Here is a 23,591-nt window from a genome sequence, read left to right on the forward strand (position 1 = left end):
CCGCTTCTCATCCCGCCCCGCCAGCGAGGGGCTGGGGGTGCACAAGGACCTGGGAGGGGACACATCCAGGACAGCTGACCCAACCGGCCCAAGGGATGTTCCATACCGTATGATGTCGTGCTTGGTCTATAACTTGGGGGAAGCTGGCCGGGGGTTTAGACCACAGCTCAGGAATTAGTTGGACATCGGTGGTCTGCAGGTGGTGAGCAACTGCGCCATGCGTCACTTGGTTTGTGTATTCTATCATCCTCATCTTCCTTTTCTGTCGTATCGAACTGTCTTTATCTCAACCCACAAGTTTTTCCTTCTTTTTTTTTTTTTTTTTTGATTCTCTCCCCCATCCCACTGGGGGGGGTGTGTGTGTGTGTGGGGGGGGGGGGGGGGGTGTTTTTTTAGCTGCCTGCCAGGTTAAACCACAACAGGGGGCACGCTTATGGGGGCAGCTGGGAAGCACAAGGAGAAAAAAAAAAAAAAAAATCTATTTACTCAATTAAATGATGCACCATTCAGTCATCAGATTTTTTTTTTTTAAGTCACTCTTTATTCCCTCCGGAATAAAAAGCTGATTATAAAAAGAGGGGGTGGGAGGACAAACCCTTCAGATTAAAGAAAAAAAAAAAAAAAAGCTTAAGGTATTTTAATGCAAAGCATGTCAGGCCCTCCTGCTTTATAAAGAGGCTTTGCTTTTGGGGAGGGTCACCTGCATCAGCTGGACCCGCACTGCTGCTCCAGAAGAAGACCGATGTACTCCTCCAACAGCTCGCAGGAGCCCCCAAATAATGGGACCCCAGGGCCTTTCGATGGCCCCCAGTGGCCCTACCAGGCCCCACGGGGCATGTACCTGTCGGTGGCCGTGCTGATGGGCATCGTTGTGGTCTCTGCCTCGGTTGTGAATGGCTTGGTCATCATGGTTTCCATCAGGTACAAGAAGCTCCAGTCCCCCCTGAACTACATCCTAGTGAACCTGGCCGTGGCCGACCTGCTGGTGACACTCTGCGGCAGCTCCGTCAGCTTCTCTAACAACATCAATGGCTTCTTCGTGTTTGGCAAACAGATGTGCGAGCTGGAGGGCTTCATGGTCTCCCTGACAGGTAAGTTCATGAGCCTCAAGGCCTGTCTTGGTCTTTGGTTGGTGCTATTGCATTTAGCAAAGAAGCTTTGGGGAACGTTTCATCAGTTTGCTGCATCTCCTAAAGAAGTCAATGCTTTCATGCATGATGTACAACTTGTGTCCTTTGGCTGTTCTGTAGCACAGGGAAGGGTCAAGTAGTGGTTGGCTGTGCCAGGTCACCACATGCTTCGGTTTCATCTTCACGGGGTGGGAAATGTCACTTGGGCACATGAGGAGTCCTCGCTCAGGATGCGCTTTGTGGCTGCTGGCTGCTGTGTCAGCACACGGATGGGTGTGTGTGCACCAGAAACCGCACAAAACCTTTTGTCAAGGACATGCCTGTGGAGAAACTGTGGTCGTAACCACAATGCGTCACAGACACTCAACTGCCAACTTCATTTTTAAGGGCCAAATATCCTCACAGTTATCCCTGCCATAAGACAAACATCTGACTTCTTGTTACAACAATAATTACTTCAACAGCACTTAATCTGCCACGTCCCAGCGCGGGCAGCAGAGCGGTAGGACAGCCTGTTCCTAAGCCGCAAACCCTCCTTCTCTCCCCAGGTATCGTGGGGCTGTGGTCCCTGGCCATCCTGGCCTTCGAGCGCTACATTGTGGTCTGCAGACCCCTGGGAGACTTTCGGTTCCAGCACCGGCACGCCGTCAGCGGCTGCGCCTTCACGTGGAGCTGGTCGCTGCTCTGGACGACCCCACCGCTCATGGGCTGGAGCAGCTACGTGCCCGAAGGTAGGGGAGATGTGCTTCATCCACAGCGTTGTCATCTTGCATATCGTTTTTCAAGCAGGGGCTAGTTGGAGCTGTGCTGGTATTTGAACTGTTAACACCTCCTGCTCGCTTGGTCAATAATCCTCTCTTGGAGGTTGTTCTTCAGAAGTCACCTGCTGCACGGCACGCTGCAGCCGTTCTTACACGCCTGATGGGCATCGGAGCCACGAGCCGCTCCAGCTGCCGGAGCACACCGAGCAGCACACCCAGCCCAAATCTGCCTATGTGGAGGCTTGGTGTAACGCCGCACGCCACAACAAATCACCCTCCTCCACAGAGTAGTCGGCCAGCCAAAAACTGCAGTGGCTGATCTCCAGGTCATCGGGGATGGAAAAGCGAGAGGTGCTTGGGCAGCGCGGCTGAGGGGACAGTGCCAGCGGCTGCTGGTTTGGAGCCTGTCGCTGAGCCTCGGGCAAAGCCCAGCATCAGTTTAGGCTTGGTTCAAAACTTATTTCCAGGTCTGAGAACCTCTTGCGGGCCCAACTGGTACACCGGTGGCAGCAGCAACAACAGCTACATCTTGGCCTTGTTCGTCAACTGCTTCGTGATGCCCCTCAGCCTGATCCTCTTCTCCTACACCAACCTGCTGATGACCCTGCGAGCGGTAAGTACGGCGAGTGCAGGTGGGTTAACGGGTTTCCGCTCACAAAACCGCTGGCGAGGCACACCTCCGTCGGGGTGAAGGGCCTCACGGCAGGTTTTTGTGACGGTCAATGGAGCTGACATCTCCTGGCGCTGATGTCAGGGCACCTAAGGGATGAAAATGCTGTTGGAGGTTGTTAACAGGCGTCTCTCCCTCTCTCTCTCTCTTCAAAACTGCCCCAGGCTGCGGCGCAGCAGCAGGAATCGGACACGACGCAGCAGGCGGAGCGGGAGGTGACGCGCATGGTGATCGCGATGGTGATGGCCTTCCTCATCTGCTGGCTGCCCTACACCACGTTTGCCCTGGTGGTGGCCACCAACAAAGACATCGCCATCCAGCCCGCTCTCGCATCTCTGCCCTCCTACTTCGCCAAGACCGCCACGGTTTACAATCCAATCATCTACGTCTTCATGAACAAGCAGGTGAGAGAGAAAGCCATTAGCTAACGAAACCACAGCTTCACTGGGGCTTCTGGAGAACAACTTCATGGCCTCATAAAATGGGGAGGAACCATCGAGCCTATCTGGAAGCGTAGATGCAGGCTTGATACGGGAGTCGCTGTATAAGCAGCAAGGTTTTGGGGCATAAACCAGAAAGGTAGGGCGCAGCCTCCGAGCCCGAACGAGAGCTCATTTTCTGCTTCTGTGATTTTATGGGGTCAGGCAACTTAATTTTCGATCACAAATTGCTCATCAAGCACACAAAGCAAACAGAATGAAACTTTCATCGTCAATAAACTGCCAGGGTCCGCAAAGAGTTGGGCTGGGAACTAATACAGCTCTCGCCCCAACTCCAAGGGGCGGAGGAACAGCCACCCCGCAGCCTCTGCCTCCAGGTCTCGATGCGGATGCCAGCTTTCTTCCACTACATGTAACCTGCATTTTTCCCTGCCCAGTTTCAGAGCTGCCTGCTGAAAATGGTGTGCTGCGGTGAGCACTCCTGGGGGACAGGGAAAACCGCCCCAGCTGCACCCGGCCCCCGCGCAGGCATCGCTGCAGACGGGCTGCGGAATAAGGTGACGCCATCTCACCTCGTCTAACCTGCACCAACGTCAGCTCTGGGCTCTGCCTGTCCCACCCAGCCTCGTTCAACATGGGCACAGAGGACGGCCCGGTGCTGCGGCTGCTCCCCGCACCTAGGAGATGGGCGGCTCTCGGAGGTTAGAGAGGTCCCCAGCACCCCTCACGCTGCTCCCCGGAAAGACACGACACTTCTCACGGGAGAGGAGCCCCCCCATCACAGGATAACCGGCAAACCTTTATTTTGGTCTCTGAGGAAACACCCCTCCCTTCCAGCCCCTCACCTCGGGTGAACCTCAGGGAGTTGGGAGTCTTTAAAGAACAACAACAATAATGTTTTCTCGACGCAAACCATCCCACGTTGCTGTTCGGTCCCCGGCGTGAGGCTGAACACGCTCGGCTGTGGCACCAGCTCCACAGCGGCCTGTAGGACAGAGCCGCGCCTCCGCCATCGCTAGAGAGACCGAGTCCCATTTGCATCGCCCCATCTCGCTGTGGGGTTCGAGGTCACGCTGTGAAACTGGCCAAAGGGCAGCGGGTATGTTTTAAGTGCAGAGTGTGTTAATAAACATTAATAAACGTTTGCAAGTTCAGCGCATCTGTTTTACCAGCTGATAGAGGGTTCGACAGAAAACACTTCACCTCCCGCCACTACAGCTGGCACTGCTCCTGTGGCAAGCGCCACACGTGCCATCGTAATGGATAGCAAGAAAAAACCATAGTTCAAAGACACGGAGTTATATATTTTATTTATTTGTAAGGCAGTAAGTTCTTATAATCCACTGGTTTCCCAGCAAGGATGGAACCCCTGGTTGTGACAGACCCTGAGGACCAGGCACAGCAGAGCTGCCGCTGCCCCAACAGCCGGGACCTTAACAGAAAGCAAGAGACGCCAAAGTCCGTGAGAAAAAGACAAAAACCAAACCCCTCCGTAGGGTTCCACAGGTACACACCTCACCTTGAATCTCGAAACACAATGTTTATCTACGTCAGCTGCAATGACACTTCCGGACTGCGATGCAGCTCGCGTGATGTAGCAGCCTACGGCTAGGGTTCTAAGCGCAAGATTGAGACAATACCACAGACAGCAATCCCCCGAGACCGTTTTATCAAATCCCTCGATCTTAAAAATGCTATCAGCAGCTTGTCTACCTTGATAGTTAATGCTCTTTCAAAATTTGATTCTGAACACTTAAATGGCTGTCAAAATGAGACTGATCCGCAGTCACAAGATGTAAAGGCTCTCTCTCCCTTCTGCAGTTTTGCTTCTCTCGCCCCTTGTCCCCGGGGTCGGTCCCAAAATACGCCTCACTGCTCTCCTCCTCCCACCCCCTGCCGCAGCTTTTGCCGTTGCAGCAGATGCACGGAGGGGTCAGAGGGAAGCAATGCTAAAAGCTCTGCATCACCTCGCGGGCACGCAGCCCGCCACCCGGCAACAAGCAGTGGAAGGCATTTGGGGCTGCAGGGATGATGGGATTTGGGGGACCAAGGGTTTTCCTCTCTCTCTGAGATTCTCTGCTCCAAAACAAGAACAGAACGAAAAACCCCAAACCAAGACCAGCACGATGAGAGGTACAAGGGAGCTGAAACACGGCTGCTTGGAGAACGAACATCTGCTTTTCTTCTTGTCTTCACTCACCAACGTCCCGCAGGCTCCTGCAAGCGCCTCCGGAGAAACAGCCACAGGCCGTGCCGCGTCCCCAGCACAGGGGGACAGGACCCCCCTCCTCACCCCCATCCCCTGTCTCAACCTCCCTCTCTCCACTTGCTTTCCTACACGCAAACCCGCTCGCACGCTGGCGGCTCAGAAAGGAATTAGAACAGCTCAGTATCACTGTTTTAATTTAATTAATTGGCCTTTTATTCTCAGGGAAGCTGAAAAGCAGCATTAGATGAGCCCACTCTGATCTTCTCTGCTGTCTTTCGCTGGTCCTCATTTAATTGTTCCTGTTAATTACAGCTTTTGTGTCCACGCTTTATGTTATTAAGATGATTTACATTCATGCGAAACATATGAAAAGTACGAGCAGCTGAAAAACTGGAATCTCTCGCTGCTGCATTCTGGCCTCGACAAGGAGAGGAGACGGGCTACGGGACTGCTTGAAAGGCTCTCTACCAACAGAAATAAAAATTCTCCACATTAAGATTTAAAAAAAGATAGGGAAATGGTTCACAGTCTGCTCACCATTTGGTTTGACAGATAAAATAGTAAAAGAAATCCAAGAAGCTAAGGAGATTTCACGTGTTGCAAACCAAAGTGATATATAATTACGTGCATGTAAAAATGCACGTGTGCTTTCTTGGCTCCACCACACTGCTGCAGCCCTACAAGTTTTAATTACTTTTTATTTAACTGAGCAAGTCCACGAAACATACCAAAACATCACCCAAAGTCAGAGGGAACGACCCTCGGCTACCTGTCAGAATCGCACCATAAATTTGCGATGTCACCTCTGCACGTGTTTGCCATCGCAGCCTGCTGGAAGGAGCAGACGGTAACGTAACACCATGCTTTGCACAGCCCCGGGCCAATGTAAAGTAGGACCTTGTTCCAGCAGTTTCTATCAAAGGTATAAAGTTCTTCTGCCTGCAGGAAGGACACAGAACTCGCACACACAGAGAACCGGGTACCTGCAGTTCATACGAGCCTGGGTTAGAAAGTATTAAACTGCCTGAATTACGGAACTGTAATGCCCGAGAGCGAGCCCTGTTTCCGCGCGCTGGCGCTGCTGTTAACCTGAGGTGCAGCAAACTGCAGCCCCCCTGCTGCTGGCGCGTCTGTTCTATCCCCCCAGGACACGACTAAATGGATGAAAGATTTTTATTTTTTTTCTTGATCTCTTCTGATGAAACCTCCCCCAAGTCTGCCAGCTCACAGCATTTTCCCTGGAGTAGCTCTATCAGTATCTGGTTGTACACCAAGTCTGATGATGGAAACATAGTTAATAACAAGTAAAAAAAAAACCAAACCCCCCCAAAACAGAAAGAGAACCACACAGCAGCACAATAACCTAGGAAACTTTTATTAGTATTGTTAAACCAAATTAACTAACAGTTACAGATAGGTAGAATTTCCCTACATGAACAGGAACAAAAAAGCAACACGTGGTACTCCCAGCTGTACGACGGCAGCTAAAATCCCAGGGTCTGTTAAAGAGGGACAAGGACAGTCTTCATGCACCTGAACAGCGTTTATCACAAGAAAAGTTAAATATGAAGTTGCTGTAACCATCAAAATCCTGATCCAAAGTTCAATTTTTTTTTTTTTTTTGATGAGGCCTACCAAAAGTGTTGTTTAATTAAACAGGTATCTTCATTAATACTAACCAGATTTTATCATATTCTTGTCTAATGCTGTCAGGGAATGTATTGCTGCACTTGCAATCTCTGGAGAACACTGCCTTTTTCTAATTAGCTTTTTGCACAGCAATTAATCCCCTTAATCAGTCAAATCAGTTCAATGCTAGATCACAAAAGCACTAAGAAAAGAGAAAACAAGAAATTACCTTGTTAAATTTAATGAGCAAGGAAAAACATACACTACATGGGCTGTAACAGTGCTCCACACTCCAGCATGGAAAAATTTAACAAGTGCCTGAGCAGGAACAGCAGTCCACAGAATTACAATCATTTTGTCTCTAACACTAAAAACTGCATAATGCAACCGAGCAAGAAAGTCTTTTGCTTATGAAAGCACGCATGCTCAGAACCCCACCACGCAGCCACTTTTGTAAGGATGTTCTATTCAGAAAATGGTTCAATTCTGCGATATTACTGATACTGCCTTTACACGCGATGATGGCGTAAAACCACTTCAAACTGTGTTATAAAGCAAACCATTAGATTTTCTTCTGTACTTGCTGCTGCAGTTAAAGTCTGAGCTTTATAACTGGTTACATGGCCGAAAAGGGTTGCGATTCACAGGCTGTGTACTGCACAAATAGCAGTAAGCAGGTGATGTATTAGAACTTATTCACTAGCCATTTTAATCACGTAGGAGAGCTCTGATCCAAAACAATTATCCTGCAGGGAAAAAAAAAAAAAAAAGAATTACAGACTTGGTTTTCTTCTTGTATCAAACTACAAGTTGAAGGGAACAGCCACTCACATTGCCCCTTTCACCTCCTGGGGAGGGTAAACAAGAATATATTTCTTGGAGCCAGATTTCTGCCAGAAGCCCAATTTAATTCACAGAGAGGCTCACCTGAATGGTGAAGATGAAGGCAGCTGTTCCCATAAGTGGAATTTCTGATCTTCAGGACGTGTGTCTAAAAAACATGTAAATTCAGCTCAAAACCTAGAAGAACATACACAGCCACATACCACTTCAAAGAGAAAGCTCTGGTTTTGCAGCACATAGCAGCATGCTGAATCAAGTGCTACGGATCTCTTTGCTAGAGCCATTAAGTTGCACTTGTAACCAGAAACCAGCCTCGGTGCTGTTGCTATTGGGTGCATTACACGGGACCCTCTTTATGATCAGAAATCATTCTGTTTTCAAAACCCAACGCCTGATCCCTACCAGCTCAGTTCTTCTAGAAGTCTGACAGAAAATAGGGTCATATGTGCTAATGCGGTGCCAATAACAAGCACAGTGATGTTACCTCCAGATCTCTAGGTTTAAAAATCAACATTTTAGGGTTAAAAAAAAAAAATCATTTCCAAAAGTAACTAGTGATTTGGAACATTTCAAACTTTGAGCGCCTAACTGGAAAGCAAAACACGTGTTGTACAGCTGAAAGCTGTAGAAATGTTACATGCCCACCACGCTGAAGATCGGCTTCCTTTAAGTCCTCTTGTGCTACACACTGAAAAAATCAAAAGTTCTCTCTGAAAAGGAAAGGTTACTGCCTTTTTCTTTCCAGACAAAATGCCAGTTCTTTCATATTTTTTGCATAGCACTAAATGCACATTAACTTAATGCAATATGTCAGCCCCTTCCCTGTACCAAGAAACATCTTTGATTAAGAAATGCTGAAAACAGCAATCTTTTACTCTAGCTGCAGATTACCAGTCAGCTTTGACAGCTCCTAATGGAGATTTGGACTTAGAGAGCAGAGGAAACGCTTTTATTTTATCTTGTGTCTTCTTACTTGTAGTTTCTATTAAAGGAAAGCCAGGGGAGATGAGACTGCAACAGATGTTTAAGGGATTTGATGGCATTAGCATACACATCACAGGTACATACCAAACCATACTGATAGTAACCAAAGCCCTCACAGTGTGAAGCATTTAGGTGCCTAAGCCAGAGAGGTTGAGCACTAGACAGGACACAGGTACAGTATTACCAGCTGTCTTTCAGTGTTTCTGAGTCAGTAGAAGAAACTGCATTCTATGAGAAAGACACTCTGCAATTCCAGCAAATGGTCCACAATGCTGTCAGTCTCAACCACCCCAAAGAATTACAAAATTTTCAAGTGTCTCTGGAGTTTAAGTCTAGAGCAGCTTCCTCTCCTTTAAAAGCACAGGGTAGAGACAGTACCCCAGATGAGGGGGGCCGTGGGGGTGGAGAACAAGAAAAGCGAACAAAGTAGCCTGTGCAAGCTCGACAAAGTCAGTGCTACCAATATAATAAATGCGATACTGCCCAGCACGGCATCCAGTAGCTTTACAGATTAAGAGGACCTTCTGAACTCCCTGCACGGCTTTCTTCTGGTGCTCCGCCTCTGGCCCCGGTTCCACCTTCCTCTACTCCCTTCTTCCTTCCAACGTCTTCTGGATCTTGCAGGCTTGCAGCCCTTGAATGAGAGTTTTGTGTATCACTCCAACTTGTTGGATTTTCTTTAGACAGGATGAATACATGGCACTAAAACCAGAGCTCTCTGTAAATACTAGATGCATTTTTATTTTTGCTGTGACCTATGATCTGCCCCCTCCCATCCCAAAACAAAGTGCCTCTCCCCTCCAAGACAAGAAATGTGCTTTAGCTTTACATCCATACGCAGACTCCAATGATTCCTTACGTAACAGCATAAAGTAAATGTAGTTTGACTGCAAGCGGCTTTGAATCGAGCCATTTATGAACATGGCAGTGTATGTACTGCAGGAATCTGTCTGCCCTGTCAACAAGATCCTCCTGGTTATCATGACATTTGCCTCCTGTGTTCAATTAAAAAAAAAAAAAAAATCCTGATGCCAAACACAAGAATATCTTGTGTTCCTTAGTGAGATGTATGTTAGGAATGACTTATGACACTGGCATTTACTGTGGAGTAGTTCACAGTTACTAGGCTCTGATCTTTGGTTCAAAGAGGAAAAAAGTTACTTGGACTATGAATTCTTTTTACTTAAAGTGACTTCTGCCACTTTCTTCATTTCCGCCTGTATCATCATGACAGTCTAACCATCTTCCCAAATTCTTCTTTAAAGTCTTTTCTAAAGAGCTTTCATGATTCTGTTCTCTTAACGTACATTCTTCTCTATCTCAAAAAATCCACCATCCTGTCAAATTATCTCCTATTTCTGTGAAGACTATGCACTGCTTTCCAAGCCTACTGAAGTATTTGCTTTCCACCTACAGGAAATTATATTAACAAAACATTCTTTTCCCTCTCAATTTAGTATGGAGAGTTCAGATAGATGTCTCCAGGCAAGTTCCCTTACACACCACAGTCTAAGGAGCAACAGCCCATTTTCTGAGAAGTCCTGCATAGGTCTGTACACAGAACGTACAAAATAAACTTATGAACAAAGCACCAATTATCAGCTAACCCAAGAGTGTGTCCCTGAGGTTGTTCTTGGATCTCCTTATCTCCAGGAATCACATGGAGCATTCTTTCTAAAATATCGTCAAGAGTAGAGTGAGCCCTGTTGAATAAAAGATTTAAAATGGATGCTGGCAAGTTTAATACTACACATTTTAAAAGAAAGAAGTCAGAATTATCAGGGTTCTTAAAAAAGTTGGCTTACTGTAAGCACTGAATCTTATTAAAATAGACTGGAACCGTTATTCTAAATCTTTGTTAACTCAAAGCCAAACATGCCTTATTATCCTTTTTTCATACCTTTCTGTTTCCTCTGCTAGATTAAATGACTCCTTAGTCCATAAACTATGATTTCTCTTCTCATTTCTCTCAGATTCTTTTTTTGACTCTCTGTCTTCCATTTTAATTGGATCAGGAACTATCCATATAAACAGAAAGATTTTAGTAGCAAAAAGTATGAAGGAAGATAAAGAAATTAAAATGTGTTTTTATTTACAGCACTTGGGAAACTTCCAGTTGTCCACTTCTCAGTTACTCTTCCCTCAGTCATCTGATTTTCCACCAGTTAAGCAAATGAACATTATCTACCAAAGGTGGCCAGCAGCAAGACCTAGATAAATATTTTACTGTAGCACATTTTTAGATTCACAGGACTGAACATTTTGCTTCATACTAAAATGAAAAATGCATGTGGAAATTAATCTTTAATCTTTCCCCTTACAATCCTAGATATGGGAGAAAAATCAAAAGAAAACCTGTGGATGTTAGCTTTGTTACCCTACTTAGCAAAATCCAATGATATCCCCCCCCCAGACTTATCTCAGTAAGTTCTGTTCCCTACAGCATGTGAATATATTCAGCCACCTTCTGCTAAGCTATGATAAGCAGGAAGCAGTAGGCTGTCACAAAAATGGAGTCTGAAATAGCTGTACTTTATGCAAATACAACAAAACCACGGTGATTGAACAGCAAGCAATACAGGCTGCTGCATTCCTTACCGCCTAAAAACAAGATACTTCTATGAATAAAGTCACAGTAGCTTCTATCCTTTGGGTAACAATTTTAAATGGGAAAAGATCTAACAAAGCTGTAGGATAACACAAGTGCCAATATCATTCTCAAGTGACTATGCTATTTAGCTTTTTTACAGACTAACTCATGTTCTGCCTTTTTTTTTGTCTTTTTTTTTTTTAAACTGCTCTTCACTTTCTGACTCATTGGAAATAAATGCAGAGCCTGCAAAGATTTAGGTTTTCTGCTCCTCTGACATTACTTGCTGTACATCTAATAATTATTCCCCCTATTTGCAGTTTCAGAAGCACAAAGACTCACTACTGCTATTATCTTTGGTATCTTTATTCCCGAACAGGAAAAAATAATATTGATTATTCCTGTGGATGCTATTTTCTTAATCTATGAGATCAGAGGCATTATTTCATTATGGTGAATAAGAAACATAAGCAGTTAGCGTACACTGGCCACTTTCTCAACTGAACCACCCTCCCAGAACTGAACCACCCTCCCAGAATGGAAACTCTAGCTCTGTTTTACATCAGCTGCCCACCACCTACCCATACTTTTGTTTGCACACAGCATACACTACAGTGGCATGATAAAAGTAGAAGATTGATTCTGATCAGACCTAGAAGCCTTTCACACCAGATCCCCATAGACTTTAGAGAGTGCATACGCAGAGAAAGACAGCAAACGCTGGTGGAGGGGGTAGTATTTGCGAAAACACTGCATATAACCTTACCAAGGAAGGGAGAATCCTCTCAAATTTCTGCTGAACCACAAATACCATAAAAAAGCTAAAGACTGAAGTTTATCGTACAGCTGAACATACAGTGACAAGCATTCAGAGTAATTTTGCAGCAATGCAAAAGTAATTCTCTATTTGTAATTTCTACGTTACGATTACGATCAACTAACCATTTATTTGCACTCCGCAGTTGTACAATCCCTTCTCTTTAAATTCTTGAGTGATGGAATCTTGCTGTTTTAAATATTCTGTTAAAACAGCATATTTCCTTATTGATCTGGATACCCTTTCTAGATCGACTCTATACAACCTGAAGTACCACGTTACTTTATCCATCCAAACCTAGATGAAAATCTTTACATAACCTGTAATTAGTTCATATATTAATCCTACAAATTGTCTCTGACAATCATTTATTCACTGGCTGCCAGTCTCCACATGTCCTTGTTTTGGTGAATGAGGAAATAAAAACCTTAGAATGTGTCTGGGTGCCTCATTTCTAAAGAGTGTAGGACCTACATGCATTTAATTATCTCAATGCCTGGTGCTAGTTTAGGAAGAGTTTCTAGCTGAATAACCAAAGCAAATTCTTCTGTACACACCAGTAAAACCAATGCAGTGTTTTTACAGTGTTCTGTCTTAAGATGTATGTGATTACAAAAAGAAAGGTAAATCGCTGAGACTAAGCTCTGCAAAAATACCTGAGGGATGCAGCTGCCCGGCTTGCATTCATTTTAATGGAGAACATGCATTCCTCCCGGACACCTTTCAAAAATTCAGCCTACACAAAATTCATCTCAGTGTTAAATTACATCTGCACTCAATAGGCTAGCTGCTGTCATGAGCAGCAACTAACCATTACGTGAAACGCAGAAACTTCAAGGACTAACTTAAATAACTGCCAGTGACTTAAGCTGTTGATGCCCAACTTCCTAATTATTGACCTGACTGCAACTAATTTGGAAGCTCTTGTGTATTTTAGTAGTGAATGATTTGTGAGAAATCCTGATGGAACACAGCTGGCAAGCCTCATACCATTTTGGGTGAAGTGCCTCTTACCAATTTCATCCAGCAGCTCTTGGGCTGGTGGAGGCAGCTCATCAATGAAGTGGTTAGATGCCTGTGAGAGTGCTGAGATAAGAAAAAAAAAAGTCTAGTTAATTAGTAGTGATTAATCCTTAATAACTGTGATACAGGCTTACATTATGACAGCATCTTGCTGACATATTTCATTTAACAACCTGCATGAGCCTGGCTCATTCACATTTTATCAAATATCCTTAAATAATTTCATAACGGAAAAATCATTTAGAGCTAGACTTGCACATTCGGTTCTCAATCCTGTATTAAAAATTTTAGGCCAGTGATATTTCCACTTCAAATATAGGTTGATTAGAGGTCAGAGTTCTTAGTCTGCAGGTGCAAACACAAAATCCATAACCTAATGACCACTAGCAATACACAGTTGTGTGCAAAGCTATTTATCTCTATAAAAAGAGATGCGGGGCGGGGGGGGGGGGGAGTAAACCTGCAAAATTTCTTTTCAAATCTGTTTCTCCATTTATTGATCATACTACTTGGGCTGGGGGCAGGTTAAGAGACTTACCCGATGCCTTCCTGGTGCTTCTCAAGGATGAAGCAACTACTAGCAACCCATCCTGTGTAAGATCACATAGAATGAAATTAAATGAAACACAAGAAGGTAAACTGAAGAACTGCTGGTCTTCATTCCTCCCCATGCTAAGTCCAAAATGAGGTAAGGTCTTAATTAAAGCCTTAGCTGACCATTACATTTTTAACCAAGCTCTTCAATCAGTTCAGAATATGAAAACAGAGGTAGCATCCAGGTAAGCTAGATGTGTCACAAATTTTGCTTAGGCTGCTGTGCACTCATCTTTTAGCCGGCCATAAGATACTGTCAGCTACATCATCTCTACTCATTTCAACACTGCGTATGGAAAACTGGATGAGAATTCTCTGAAAGGACAGTTGCAACATCTCTTGAGCTCCCATTCTCTGTTTTGAATCTCTAGTTATTAAAGCCCAGCACACCTATTTACCAGAGGAGCCCCCAAAAATCAAGAATTTGTAATCATAGGCCAACTCCTCACTGTCCTCAAAATGGAAACAGGTGCCTCATGCGCTTAATGCTAGAATATGATTTTAGACAAGAAAATGACACAATCAAGTATCTTCACAGAGCCGGTCAAGGCAGCGCTGCACTGTTAATGGGCTTAATGAATTCCAACTGTCTGCTACACAGGCAGAAAGACACAGACCTGATGACAATGAATGCAGTCACTACTGTTCTGGTTGAACAAACTCTAATTTAATCTTTAAATGACAACCACATCAGTGAGTAACAATAAGGCATAAAGGTGACTATTTTATATATAACTGTCTGAAGAGGCAGTTAAGATAATGCTGCAGCTCCAGAACACTTTTCGTTACAAAAAGATTACTGGAAATCACTACAGCGACCTTGGAAAGTGTCAACTCCAAAGGGAGGATTTTTTTCGTACAACAAAGTTCATAACATATGCCACATCTGTGCATAAAAAGGACAAACTTAATCCCCTCATACAAGGGCTTTCTGAACACTTGCTTACTTCCAGACTACTAGATGGAGGCTTCCACCTTAGTTTTCTTCCTCAAGGAATCACTCATTTACCTTCCCCACCTAGTTTTGAGAATTCTTCAAAAGCCCACAGTTCTCAGATCACTCATTAATTCAGAGTGGTTCAGACAAGCATCCAGCTGTTGACTCACCAGAAGACCAACTCATCAACCCCCTCTCCCCCAACAAAAACCTTTTCTACCCAATCATTTTGCTGATACTTATCACTTTGGTGTTCCAGCATTACTGGATCCAATGCTGGGAAATGGCAATTCTTTACAGCCAGGAAAGGTATGGAGGGCAGGCAAGGACATTTTGATGGTGGTCAACATTTACATAAGATTCGGTGAAAAGGGAAGCCAACTCTTTGTATAGTGGCACACCATGATTGCTTTGAAATCAATCAGAACTTTTGTCATTATGTCAACAGATCCAGGATTCCAAAATACCCACAAAGACCTAGAAGTATTTCTGTCCTTCTCATCTTGCATTTATTTTAAGAAATATTTTAAAAAATATTTTAAAGAATGGCTGGCATAAGGTAAATTTTCTAGACTTACAGGCTCATTCAATTCAGATGAGCAAATTCCTGAAGGAACAGAGGGAATTTCAGTGCTCCTTCCCTCTTCATAGGCTGTAGTGAATGTCCTGGACACTGCAGAAGAGATCTCTTGAGAACTGCAAAAGGAAGAATCTGAAGCTACTTCATGGCAGTGTTTGTATTTCTCAAAGGCTACTGGATCTTTTTCTTCTAGAATTAAAAAAAAAAGAAAGTTCCATCTCAGACATTATTTATGCAAAACTTTGCCAACTGAGAAATTTCAACTACTATATTACACCAAATTGATGAAAGTATAAAGCAAATAATAATTCATTGCTCTTAAACAAGTTCAACAAATATTGAGATCACACTGTCTGTCTTTAAAATGCCAAAATCTACACGTATCACTCCAAAGCAATTTTAAATGTCTAGAACAATTTCTGATTTATGAAGGCTACCATTAACTACCAAGTAATTATCTTTCAGAGACCGTTCAGATATGGGCTTTTCAGCCCATATTTTCCCCGTAAATTCTCCTTTAGTTCTGTTAGAGATTTCTTTTGACCAAACAGGCTTTAACTAAAAGTTGTCACTACCCAGACCAAAACAATGAGATTTCAAACAACAGGTACAGCATTTCTTGTGGTTACTTATTCCAAGCCTGACATTTCTGCATTGGTACCACGTGAACGGAGTTTCCATGATTCACATCAATAATTTTACATTAGCAAGTCTTGGCAGAAAGGTCTAACTCCTGAGATAGAAAGGTTAAGTGATTCACTGCTCCTCCCTTCCTCTCTGCAGTTACCTGAGCTGAGCGGAGTGCTGACGCTCACCGGTGCATGACTCACTCTGGGTGTTTTACAATCTATATCCCTGTAGTAGTTTTCTTGCTCATAGGGAATACTTGACAAATCCTGAATATCGGACGCTGATCTGAAGCATTGGAAGATGTTCTGACAGTTAGAATAGCCACTTCTTACACCTGTGAATCACTAAACTCTGCTATTTTCAGGTTCTTTCAATTTTAATTTTGTTCAGCCTTATCTAGCTTTCCAGAAGGAAGACAGACATTCCCTTTGAAAACTTGCCACAGAATTCTTGGAAGACTAAAGATCACCATCTTCAATAATCTTGCAGAGATAGAAAAAGTTAATTATTTGCCTTCCCTTCCTTTACAGAATTTCTTAATTTTAATAATTCTCCTATAAAACCAAGCTCAGGAAACTGCCTCCAGAAAGGGCAAGAACTTCGAATGTGAACCACTAGGTAGAAAACTCTCTCCAAAGCCACAGGAAGACCTCAAAGTTTAACAAAAATTAACAACCCATTAATTAAGACTAAATGTAGGTCTTGGGAGCTTTTAAAAGAATTACTCAGATAAACCAGAACTGCTACAGATCTGCACAGGCAGTACAAAAATTTTGAAGTGGCTGCAGGACTGGGATTATACGAAGCAAATCAGCATTTTCTGCAGATATACTCTGGATTATATTGTCCTCAGAAGACCGTGAAATGAACAGACATCTACTGTTACCAAATCAGTAATTTCTATGCAAATCTCCATTATCTGTAAAAAGAAACTAACTTAACTAGTTAAAAGTCACAAACCTATTCTGCACATTCTTCCTGAGAATCTCAATCTCAAGACTATTCTTGTAATAAAATGTATTTAACTACATACTACGATTTGCTCTTTAAAGTAATTTTATTTCTTCTGTGTAATACAGACAGAAGAAACAACGAATTGTAACACTTTAGTGTAATTTCAGTATGCTTCTTCACATTAACTTAATTACTTATAAATATGAAAATATTTCAAACTAGGGACAACTATGTGTGATAGCCCTTTTACACCAATTATCCGACTTATAAAAAAAATATTCTTTCAATTCTTCAGATAGTTTTCTCTCTCTACTTTGGTCTGTTTTGCATCAACACAAAACTTTTACAACAACGATGATCAACTTGCTGAAGTTTCAGTATAAGAAGGTCTGTGGCTCTTACACATCTTTTTCTTTGGATTCTTCCTGTGGCTCCCACAGTATCACTTCTTGTGCTGCTTCAACACTATAATGAGGGAAGAAAGGTCACATTCATTGATCCTCCCAGAAAATTATGAAAATAAATGTATTTAATCTCCTCTCTCTCAAAACATTTAAAGGACTACCTGCTGTCTGAGCTAGACTGCAGTTCATAAAAACTTTTTGCTTAAAACCTTAGAAGATGGAGAAAGCTCTAGGAGAAAAATGCCATTTTAAGCACATTATGGATTTGTACCCGGTAAGGACAAAACTTCTAACTAACATATGCAGTTTCAAAATAAAACTGAACATTAAATAAAAATCTTTGAACATACATCACTACATTATCATCCATTGACTGGTCTGTATCATAAGCTATTCTCTCAAACTCTAACAACGCATTCAAGGTCAGAGGCATTTAAAGGGGATTAGTCAGATGGTCAGGCAGCAACAGTCCCCTCTGTCCTGCTGGCAAATTCCCAAGTGAAGGGTGCAACCAAAACCATTACCTTTCATCTTACAGCCAAGTATTTACACACTTGCTGCCTACCTTTGACACTGATAACTCCTCCAGTTGAGGGGAAGGAGCGCAACACTGACAGACAGTAAAAGCAGTTCTCACTCCCACACTCTGAAAAAGTGAGCAGCTGCTAACTCTGGAGGAACACACAGAAAGCTGAGCTACAGGGAGGCTAAGGGCTTTTAAGCAGCCTGAAAACCACTGCTGAAAGACCTTCAGGGTGAGGACTGTTTCTCTTCAAGTGAAAGTACCCCTTCCAGCATGAGGTGGTGATTCTGGACATCTCTGCAAACTAGTAGAATATAAAATTTACAAAAATACTGGATATAAACACCTCATGTTTGACAGATGAGACTGCTAGTCTCCAAGCATGGGCTAATGTTATCTGCAGGCAAGATGCAGCAAGCATACTTGCATCCGATTCTTCCCACGGGAGGGGAAAAGGCATGATATTCATGCCACATGAGCTTCAAAACCAAAGCACAACAAAATCAAAACAGATGACTGAAGCCTTAATTTGAATTATCTGTGCTCTGTTTAAGATTGTAGTTTATCAGTGTAAAAGGAATTATAAAATGTACATGACTTATTTTTCCTCTTTTAGCTCCCTCATTAAGCAAACAAAAAAATACTGAACACTGTAAAACCCCACAAGACTTGTGAAAGTCATTTTAATATTTTCTTGGCAAGGAACTACGATATGTAGATAATCATTAAAAAACACCACTGGCATCTTATTTAAATATTAGATATATAAGCAGAATTAATAAAGAAAGCACACTTCATAACCTAATTTATGCTTGAAGTAATGATGAAAATAAGTCTACCTGGCTACGGGCATATGGCTAAGTTGATTCACTCCTTGTGTGCTATTGCCAGAGTTCTGTGCTGCTGTGCTGCAGAATAGTATTTTTCCTCCTGAATACAAACAACAAATGTTCCCTGTTATTGGGTTTTGCAAATACAAAGGAAAGTGACACAATTCATTGAACAGAAAATTGCAACTTTATTAAGTTTTTTTAGTTCTTGTGACCTTTGCTGTTGTCAAGAGACAAATGTGTTTTAAAGATGCATTTTCATAAACACACCACAGCTGCCAGACAGTCAACCACTGAAACACTAGGGAATATGGCAACATTTACAAATTTGAGCTGAGAGGCAACAGACTGAAGAAACGGCGATGATCCTTCCATTATTCTGCACACACACAATGTCAGCTCTTAACATTTTTAAGCTCAAGATCCTCCTAGCAATAAGAATATTAATGTGTAAATACAACTCTAATTCAGTTTCCAGCACCATAGCAAGTTGCATAAAAACATTAAACTTAGCCTTAGGGTGTAAAACAAAAAGGTTGCAAACAAGTTTTGTTTTTTTAACTGAAACACAGCAAGTACATAATCACTGAACTCAACGAGGTTTCAGTGACTGCAATGCCCAAACCTCATCTTCCAAAATCCTGAGTGTCCTGAACTCTCACTAAAATAATGAAGAATAACAGACCAACTGACCCTGAAGAATCAAGCTCCAGCCTTCTGATAGGACTGCTGCTAACACAAATGTTATGAACAACAAGACTCTGTCTCCCTGACTCAAAAGTACCTTCAAAAGAAAGAGCACATTTACCTGAAACCTGAATACCTGATCCTGCATCTTCAGGTAACTGTTTCTGTAAAAATCCTTCACAAGCGTCTTCTAATTTGCCCTCAGCATTTGAGGTCTGAAAGGGGGGTGGGGGGGAAGAAAACAAATTCAATTTCTCACGGGCAAGCTGTGAAGGGCAGGACAACTCTCACAGGATGACAACTCTCACAGGATGACAACTCTCACAGGATGACGTTTGCAATAATCAGAACGGAGACAAACTTTGCAAGAGTTTATCAGCAAACAGCACGGCTTGGATTTAATAGTCCACACAATAGTTTTGAATCTTCAAGAAATGAATGAAGATTGGTTTAAGACTACCAAGTACTTTAATTGATAGAGCTGTGAAGGAAAGGCTGAGATTATCAACTGCCTAAAACTTTTCCCAGCCACACATTATTAATTTCCTAGTAAATAAATTAAAACATGCCCTTGGTGTTTTGGGAGTCCAGGTGTTTGTGGGGTTTTAGTTGTTTGAGGTTTTCTTTGTTTTGGTTTTTTTTTCAGGCAGGGATGTGTGTTTTAAAGGAACAGGGTTAGAATTTTCTTACTCTTAGATAAAGCTTCATTTGTAGCTATTATTTCAAAAGAAAATAAAACCTGACATTCTCCCATTTTCTACAGCTCTTCTTTGAATCAAATGGAAGCATAATAAAACCACATGTTGTGTAACTTACGTCCAGAGTTCTTGACACAGACTTCATTTCTGTCTTTTCTGTTATTTTTACCTCTAGTTCTGAGCGTCCCTGAGTAGTAGGAGGAAGGAAATAATCAGGAGTCAAGAATTCTTCAGACACATCAGGAGATGAATTAAGGGAACAATGTAATTCCCTTGAACGCCCCTGTGAAAGATATCATCATCTGAGGTGCTTTCTCCACTCTCTATTAAGGAATATACACTTTAGTCAAAAATGTTAACCAGTACTGCATCAAACCGAAATTATATTTCATTTCATCACTCTGAGTTCCAACCTATCTCCTGCTTCTTACATTGCCCTGATAGTTTATAAAACAAACCAAACCAAACAAAAAAAAAAAAAAAAGAGGGGGTGTTTGTTAGTCTGATCACAACTGAAAAGATCAGCTGTCTTGGTAGTTCAGTGTGCAACATGGAGAGACCAGGCTAAACTCTTTTACAGATAACTAGCTGCAGCTAGATTTCTTGGATTACTAAACATACTCTAGAGAGATTCTCGACTTGTTGAAGGAGGACTGAATTCTTATGAATGGCTATTCCAGACTCTGCTTGTTCATCTTGTGATGGTGACTGGCAACTTCTCCCTAGGATGTCAGAATGGAACAAAATTAGGCAAAAAATAATATGAAGCGAGTGATCTGAAACACTGATGGAATATCAACAAGAGCAGACAGTAAGACTACATTGCCTGTCAGGAACATGGACAAATAATGACATTTAAATGCTTATTTCATTAATCTAGGCACGTGAACCCTTCCTTGTTACTTTATCCATAACTATTACAAAATCACTGTCCACTATGCTGCTACAGAAAAAGCATCTCTGTCCATCTCCAATGGAAAGAAATAAAGTGTGAAAGCATACTCGTGGATTTGAAAGCTCTGGGTCTCCCATGCTGATACATGGTAATCAAAGACGATGAAGGGTCTCCAAGCTCAGCAGACATTACCTGCACCTATTAACATAACACTCAGTCTATTATTTATGTCCACTAATGACCGAGTGATTGACCTGCTTTGGGAGCAAGACTCTGGAAGATAAAATTGACAATTATTGTAACAAAACCACAGAAGCTGAAATCTCCAGGGAGATAGAGACACAAAAAGGGAAGTTATTTTTTTCTTTTTCAGCCTTACCTCCAGAATTTCCAAATGCAGACTCCAGATCACTCTCCTCAGATTCAGATCTATCCTCACTGCCCAGATCCCAAGGCTCAACGTTATCACCTGTCTGCCACCTGTATCTTTGTTGGTCTTGACTTTTTTGGAGTCTAACAGTGACATGTTGAAAGGCTTCCTTTATACTCTCTGCTTCACTTTCAGATGTACACTCACTGGCTGGATATGGACAGCCGAGTTCTAGTTGTCCTGAGGCCACTCTTCTGGCCATTTGTGTTACTTCAGCTACACAAGAACAAAATTACCAGTTCACCCAACAGAATCTGGACCTTCAAAGCATTCCCTGTGTTCCATTGTGTCTACAGACTTGAAAATGCTTAAGTTATAGCCTGTAAACTCCTTTATTGTGAAGAGTGTTAAACACTTCCTTCTGTTTTAAGGAAAGCTTAAAACCTGCTTAAATTGATTTGGACAAGTCTTTACATGAACAATTTTTCTTAGTTTGCATTCTCTATTATTCATGCCTGTACTGCCATCCACTGGTCGTTGCTATACTACCCCTTCTAAAATCATATGCTGTCCCTCCCTTACATCCTCCAAAAAAAGGGTAGAAATTCTTTGAGCTTTATAATCAAACCATCTTAATGCGGTTCTGATTATTTCATGCCCTGAATGTGCAAGACACAGGATCCTACTCATATGGATTTCATCCAAGAACAGCCTAACAGAGCTTTGGCAATTAAGGCACACAGACCTTTCTTAAGTAACAAAACGTGTTAAGTTTTAATGCACTGCAGTAAGACTTGCTAACATAAATGCCAAGTTAACACCGATTTACTTACTCCTCCATTCTGACTGCACCGTCCTCTCCTCACTTATTTTTGTATTGTAAATTTCAGATCTTGATTTCGGATAGCACCTATAAGAAATCGCTATGAGATGCATCAAACTCTGTTAATGCACAAGTGGATGCGTTAAGCATTCCCCAGTCAATAAAAGACAAGAAGTTGTTTTAATGCTAATTAAAAGGCTCAGAGCACACATGCTCTAAGAACCCAACAGAAGTAACAGATTGAGTCGTCAGAAGCTTAGAAAGCACAGACAGTTATTTAGGTCTATTATGGATTAATCAGACAAGCTGTACATTAAAATCTGTATTTCAAAAGCTGTCAACTGCCTTCAGATGATGTATCTATATAAACACTAACAGACAGTGAATGCTATGTAGATGTGTTTTGTTCGGGTCAGTAAGGTGATCAGTGGACAACTGAAGATACTCAGAACTTCAGACTTGGATAACAAAATCCTACCACCAACCCAATTCGAATCCAGAGTTCATTCACTTGACCACCTAACCATGAGTCAGCATCTGGCATATTTATGGTCTAACCAAGTATGTCCTCTACCAATGGGTCTTACTGATCCAACTGGGTCATGAAGCAACTCAAAAACTGCAACCGTTTTCCTGATTGATTTGACCCAAATGTTGAAGGAGGTGCCTGTCCCCATATTTCCAACTAGTAAGATACATTAATTTGCACAAATTTTGCCAGGTAATTTTAACATGTACTTTCCACCCATACTTAGAAACATAAAGGGACATTAAAAAGCAGAGCAAACAAAAAAGTAACGTACGCTCTGTTGTCACTGGGTTTAGCAAGACTGTTCTACTCCCACAGCCCCTAACATAGGTCCTAGTCCTACACCTGTGAAACACAAAGTATTTCTACTGAGAACTGAACAAGGCTGTGCAGAGAGAGGAGAACCACCGTTACTAGTAACTTCTTAGATTGCTTTCCTCAGGCACCGCTACAGTTTTGGACCACTGACCTCGAATCTGTCTGAACACCACTCTTTAAACGTAACTGCCCTGTCAGCTCTGCAGCTGACAATGACTCACAGTAGGGTCCTAATTGGACAGATGGCTTTTGGCTTACTGGAAAAATATTTAATGCCATCCTTGATCCTGGATGTGTCTGCTTTTGACAGTGGCTGTATCAAGATAAATCTGGTAGGATAAACTCTTTTGTGAATACCATCAAAACTCACCACCTCTCTTCACTTCCACTTGCTGCAGAATGTGAATCACCTCCTCTCTGACACTGCAAGTTGAACTTTTTTTTGCGTCTTACAGATACACGTGGGAGTAAATGCTGAAATGAGTCCAACAAGCCATGACTCAGCTCACATCGGGCATTCTGGTAATTACTAGTCAAGCTGTCTATGAGATATACTAAGAACTGGACCATGCAAACTTTATTCCCTAGGTTTTATTTTAGTAGCACTGCTCATGAGAAAGGATGACAACTCCAGGCCTTAGCCTAGTAAAAACTCTGCCCTGGATTTACAGCAGGTTTCATATATACACAGGCAGAGGATAACAACACATAGTTCCCAGAGGA

At 42.6% G+C, this 23,591-nt stretch overlaps 2 protein-coding genes across 8 annotated transcripts in view; one reads left to right on the top strand and one right to left on the bottom strand.

Annotated features, from left to right (window-relative positions):
* The first annotated feature begins 742 nt into the window (after window positions 1–742).
* On the top strand, window positions 743–3,582 carry LOC129214988 (pinopsin). The gene is made up of 5 exons (XM_054847450.1): window positions 743–1,091; window positions 1,679–1,861; window positions 2,359–2,504; window positions 2,726–2,965; window positions 3,439–3,582. The coding sequence occupies exons 1-5, from the start codon at window positions 743–745 to the stop codon at window positions 3,580–3,582; spliced, it is 1,062 nt and encodes a 353-aa protein (XP_054703425.1).
* A 3,005-nt stretch (window positions 3,583–6,587) lies between these two features.
* Window positions 6,588–23,591, bottom strand: part of TEX14 (testis expressed 14, intercellular bridge forming factor) — a 33,612-nt gene continuing 16,608 nt past the window's right edge. Inside the window, exons 15-32 of one of the 7 annotated variants that reach the window (XM_054847677.1) lie at window positions 23,239–23,342; window positions 22,032–22,108; window positions 21,208–21,474; window positions 20,555–20,655; window positions 20,052–20,216; window positions 19,357–19,450; window positions 18,558–18,648; window positions 17,194–17,256; window positions 15,995–16,122; window positions 15,206–15,396; window positions 13,635–13,686; window positions 13,088–13,159; window positions 12,199–12,276; window positions 10,567–10,684; window positions 10,274–10,369; window positions 9,188–9,300; window positions 7,767–7,830; window positions 6,588–7,585 (exon numbers count right to left, since the gene is read on the bottom strand). In XM_054847677.1, coding sequence (XP_054703652.1) covers window positions 7,552–7,585; window positions 7,767–7,830; window positions 9,188–9,300; window positions 10,274–10,369; window positions 10,567–10,684; window positions 12,199–12,276; window positions 13,088–13,159; window positions 13,635–13,686; window positions 15,206–15,396; window positions 15,995–16,122; window positions 17,194–17,256; window positions 18,558–18,648; window positions 19,357–19,450; window positions 20,052–20,216; window positions 20,555–20,655; window positions 21,208–21,474; window positions 22,032–22,108; window positions 23,239–23,342 — 1,908 coding nt within the window. In that variant the 3' untranslated portion in view covers window positions 6,588–7,551. Of the gene's footprint in view, window positions 7,586–7,766; window positions 9,301–10,273; window positions 10,370–10,566; window positions 10,685–12,198; window positions 12,277–12,926; window positions 13,160–13,634; window positions 13,687–15,205; window positions 15,397–15,994; window positions 16,123–17,193; window positions 17,257–18,557; window positions 18,649–19,356; window positions 19,451–20,051; window positions 20,217–20,554; window positions 20,656–21,207; window positions 21,475–22,031; window positions 22,109–23,238; window positions 23,343–23,591 lie in introns of those variants that run through there. The other 6 variants (XR_008579877.1, XR_008579876.1, XR_008579878.1 and 3 more) reach the window with 6 other exon arrangements.

This window comes from Grus americana, chromosome 19 (assembly GCF_028858705.1).
Source record: "Grus americana isolate bGruAme1 chromosome 19, bGruAme1.mat, whole genome shotgun sequence".
In the NCBI taxonomy this organism is placed as follows: domain Eukaryota; kingdom Metazoa; phylum Chordata; class Aves; order Gruiformes; family Gruidae; genus Grus; species Grus americana.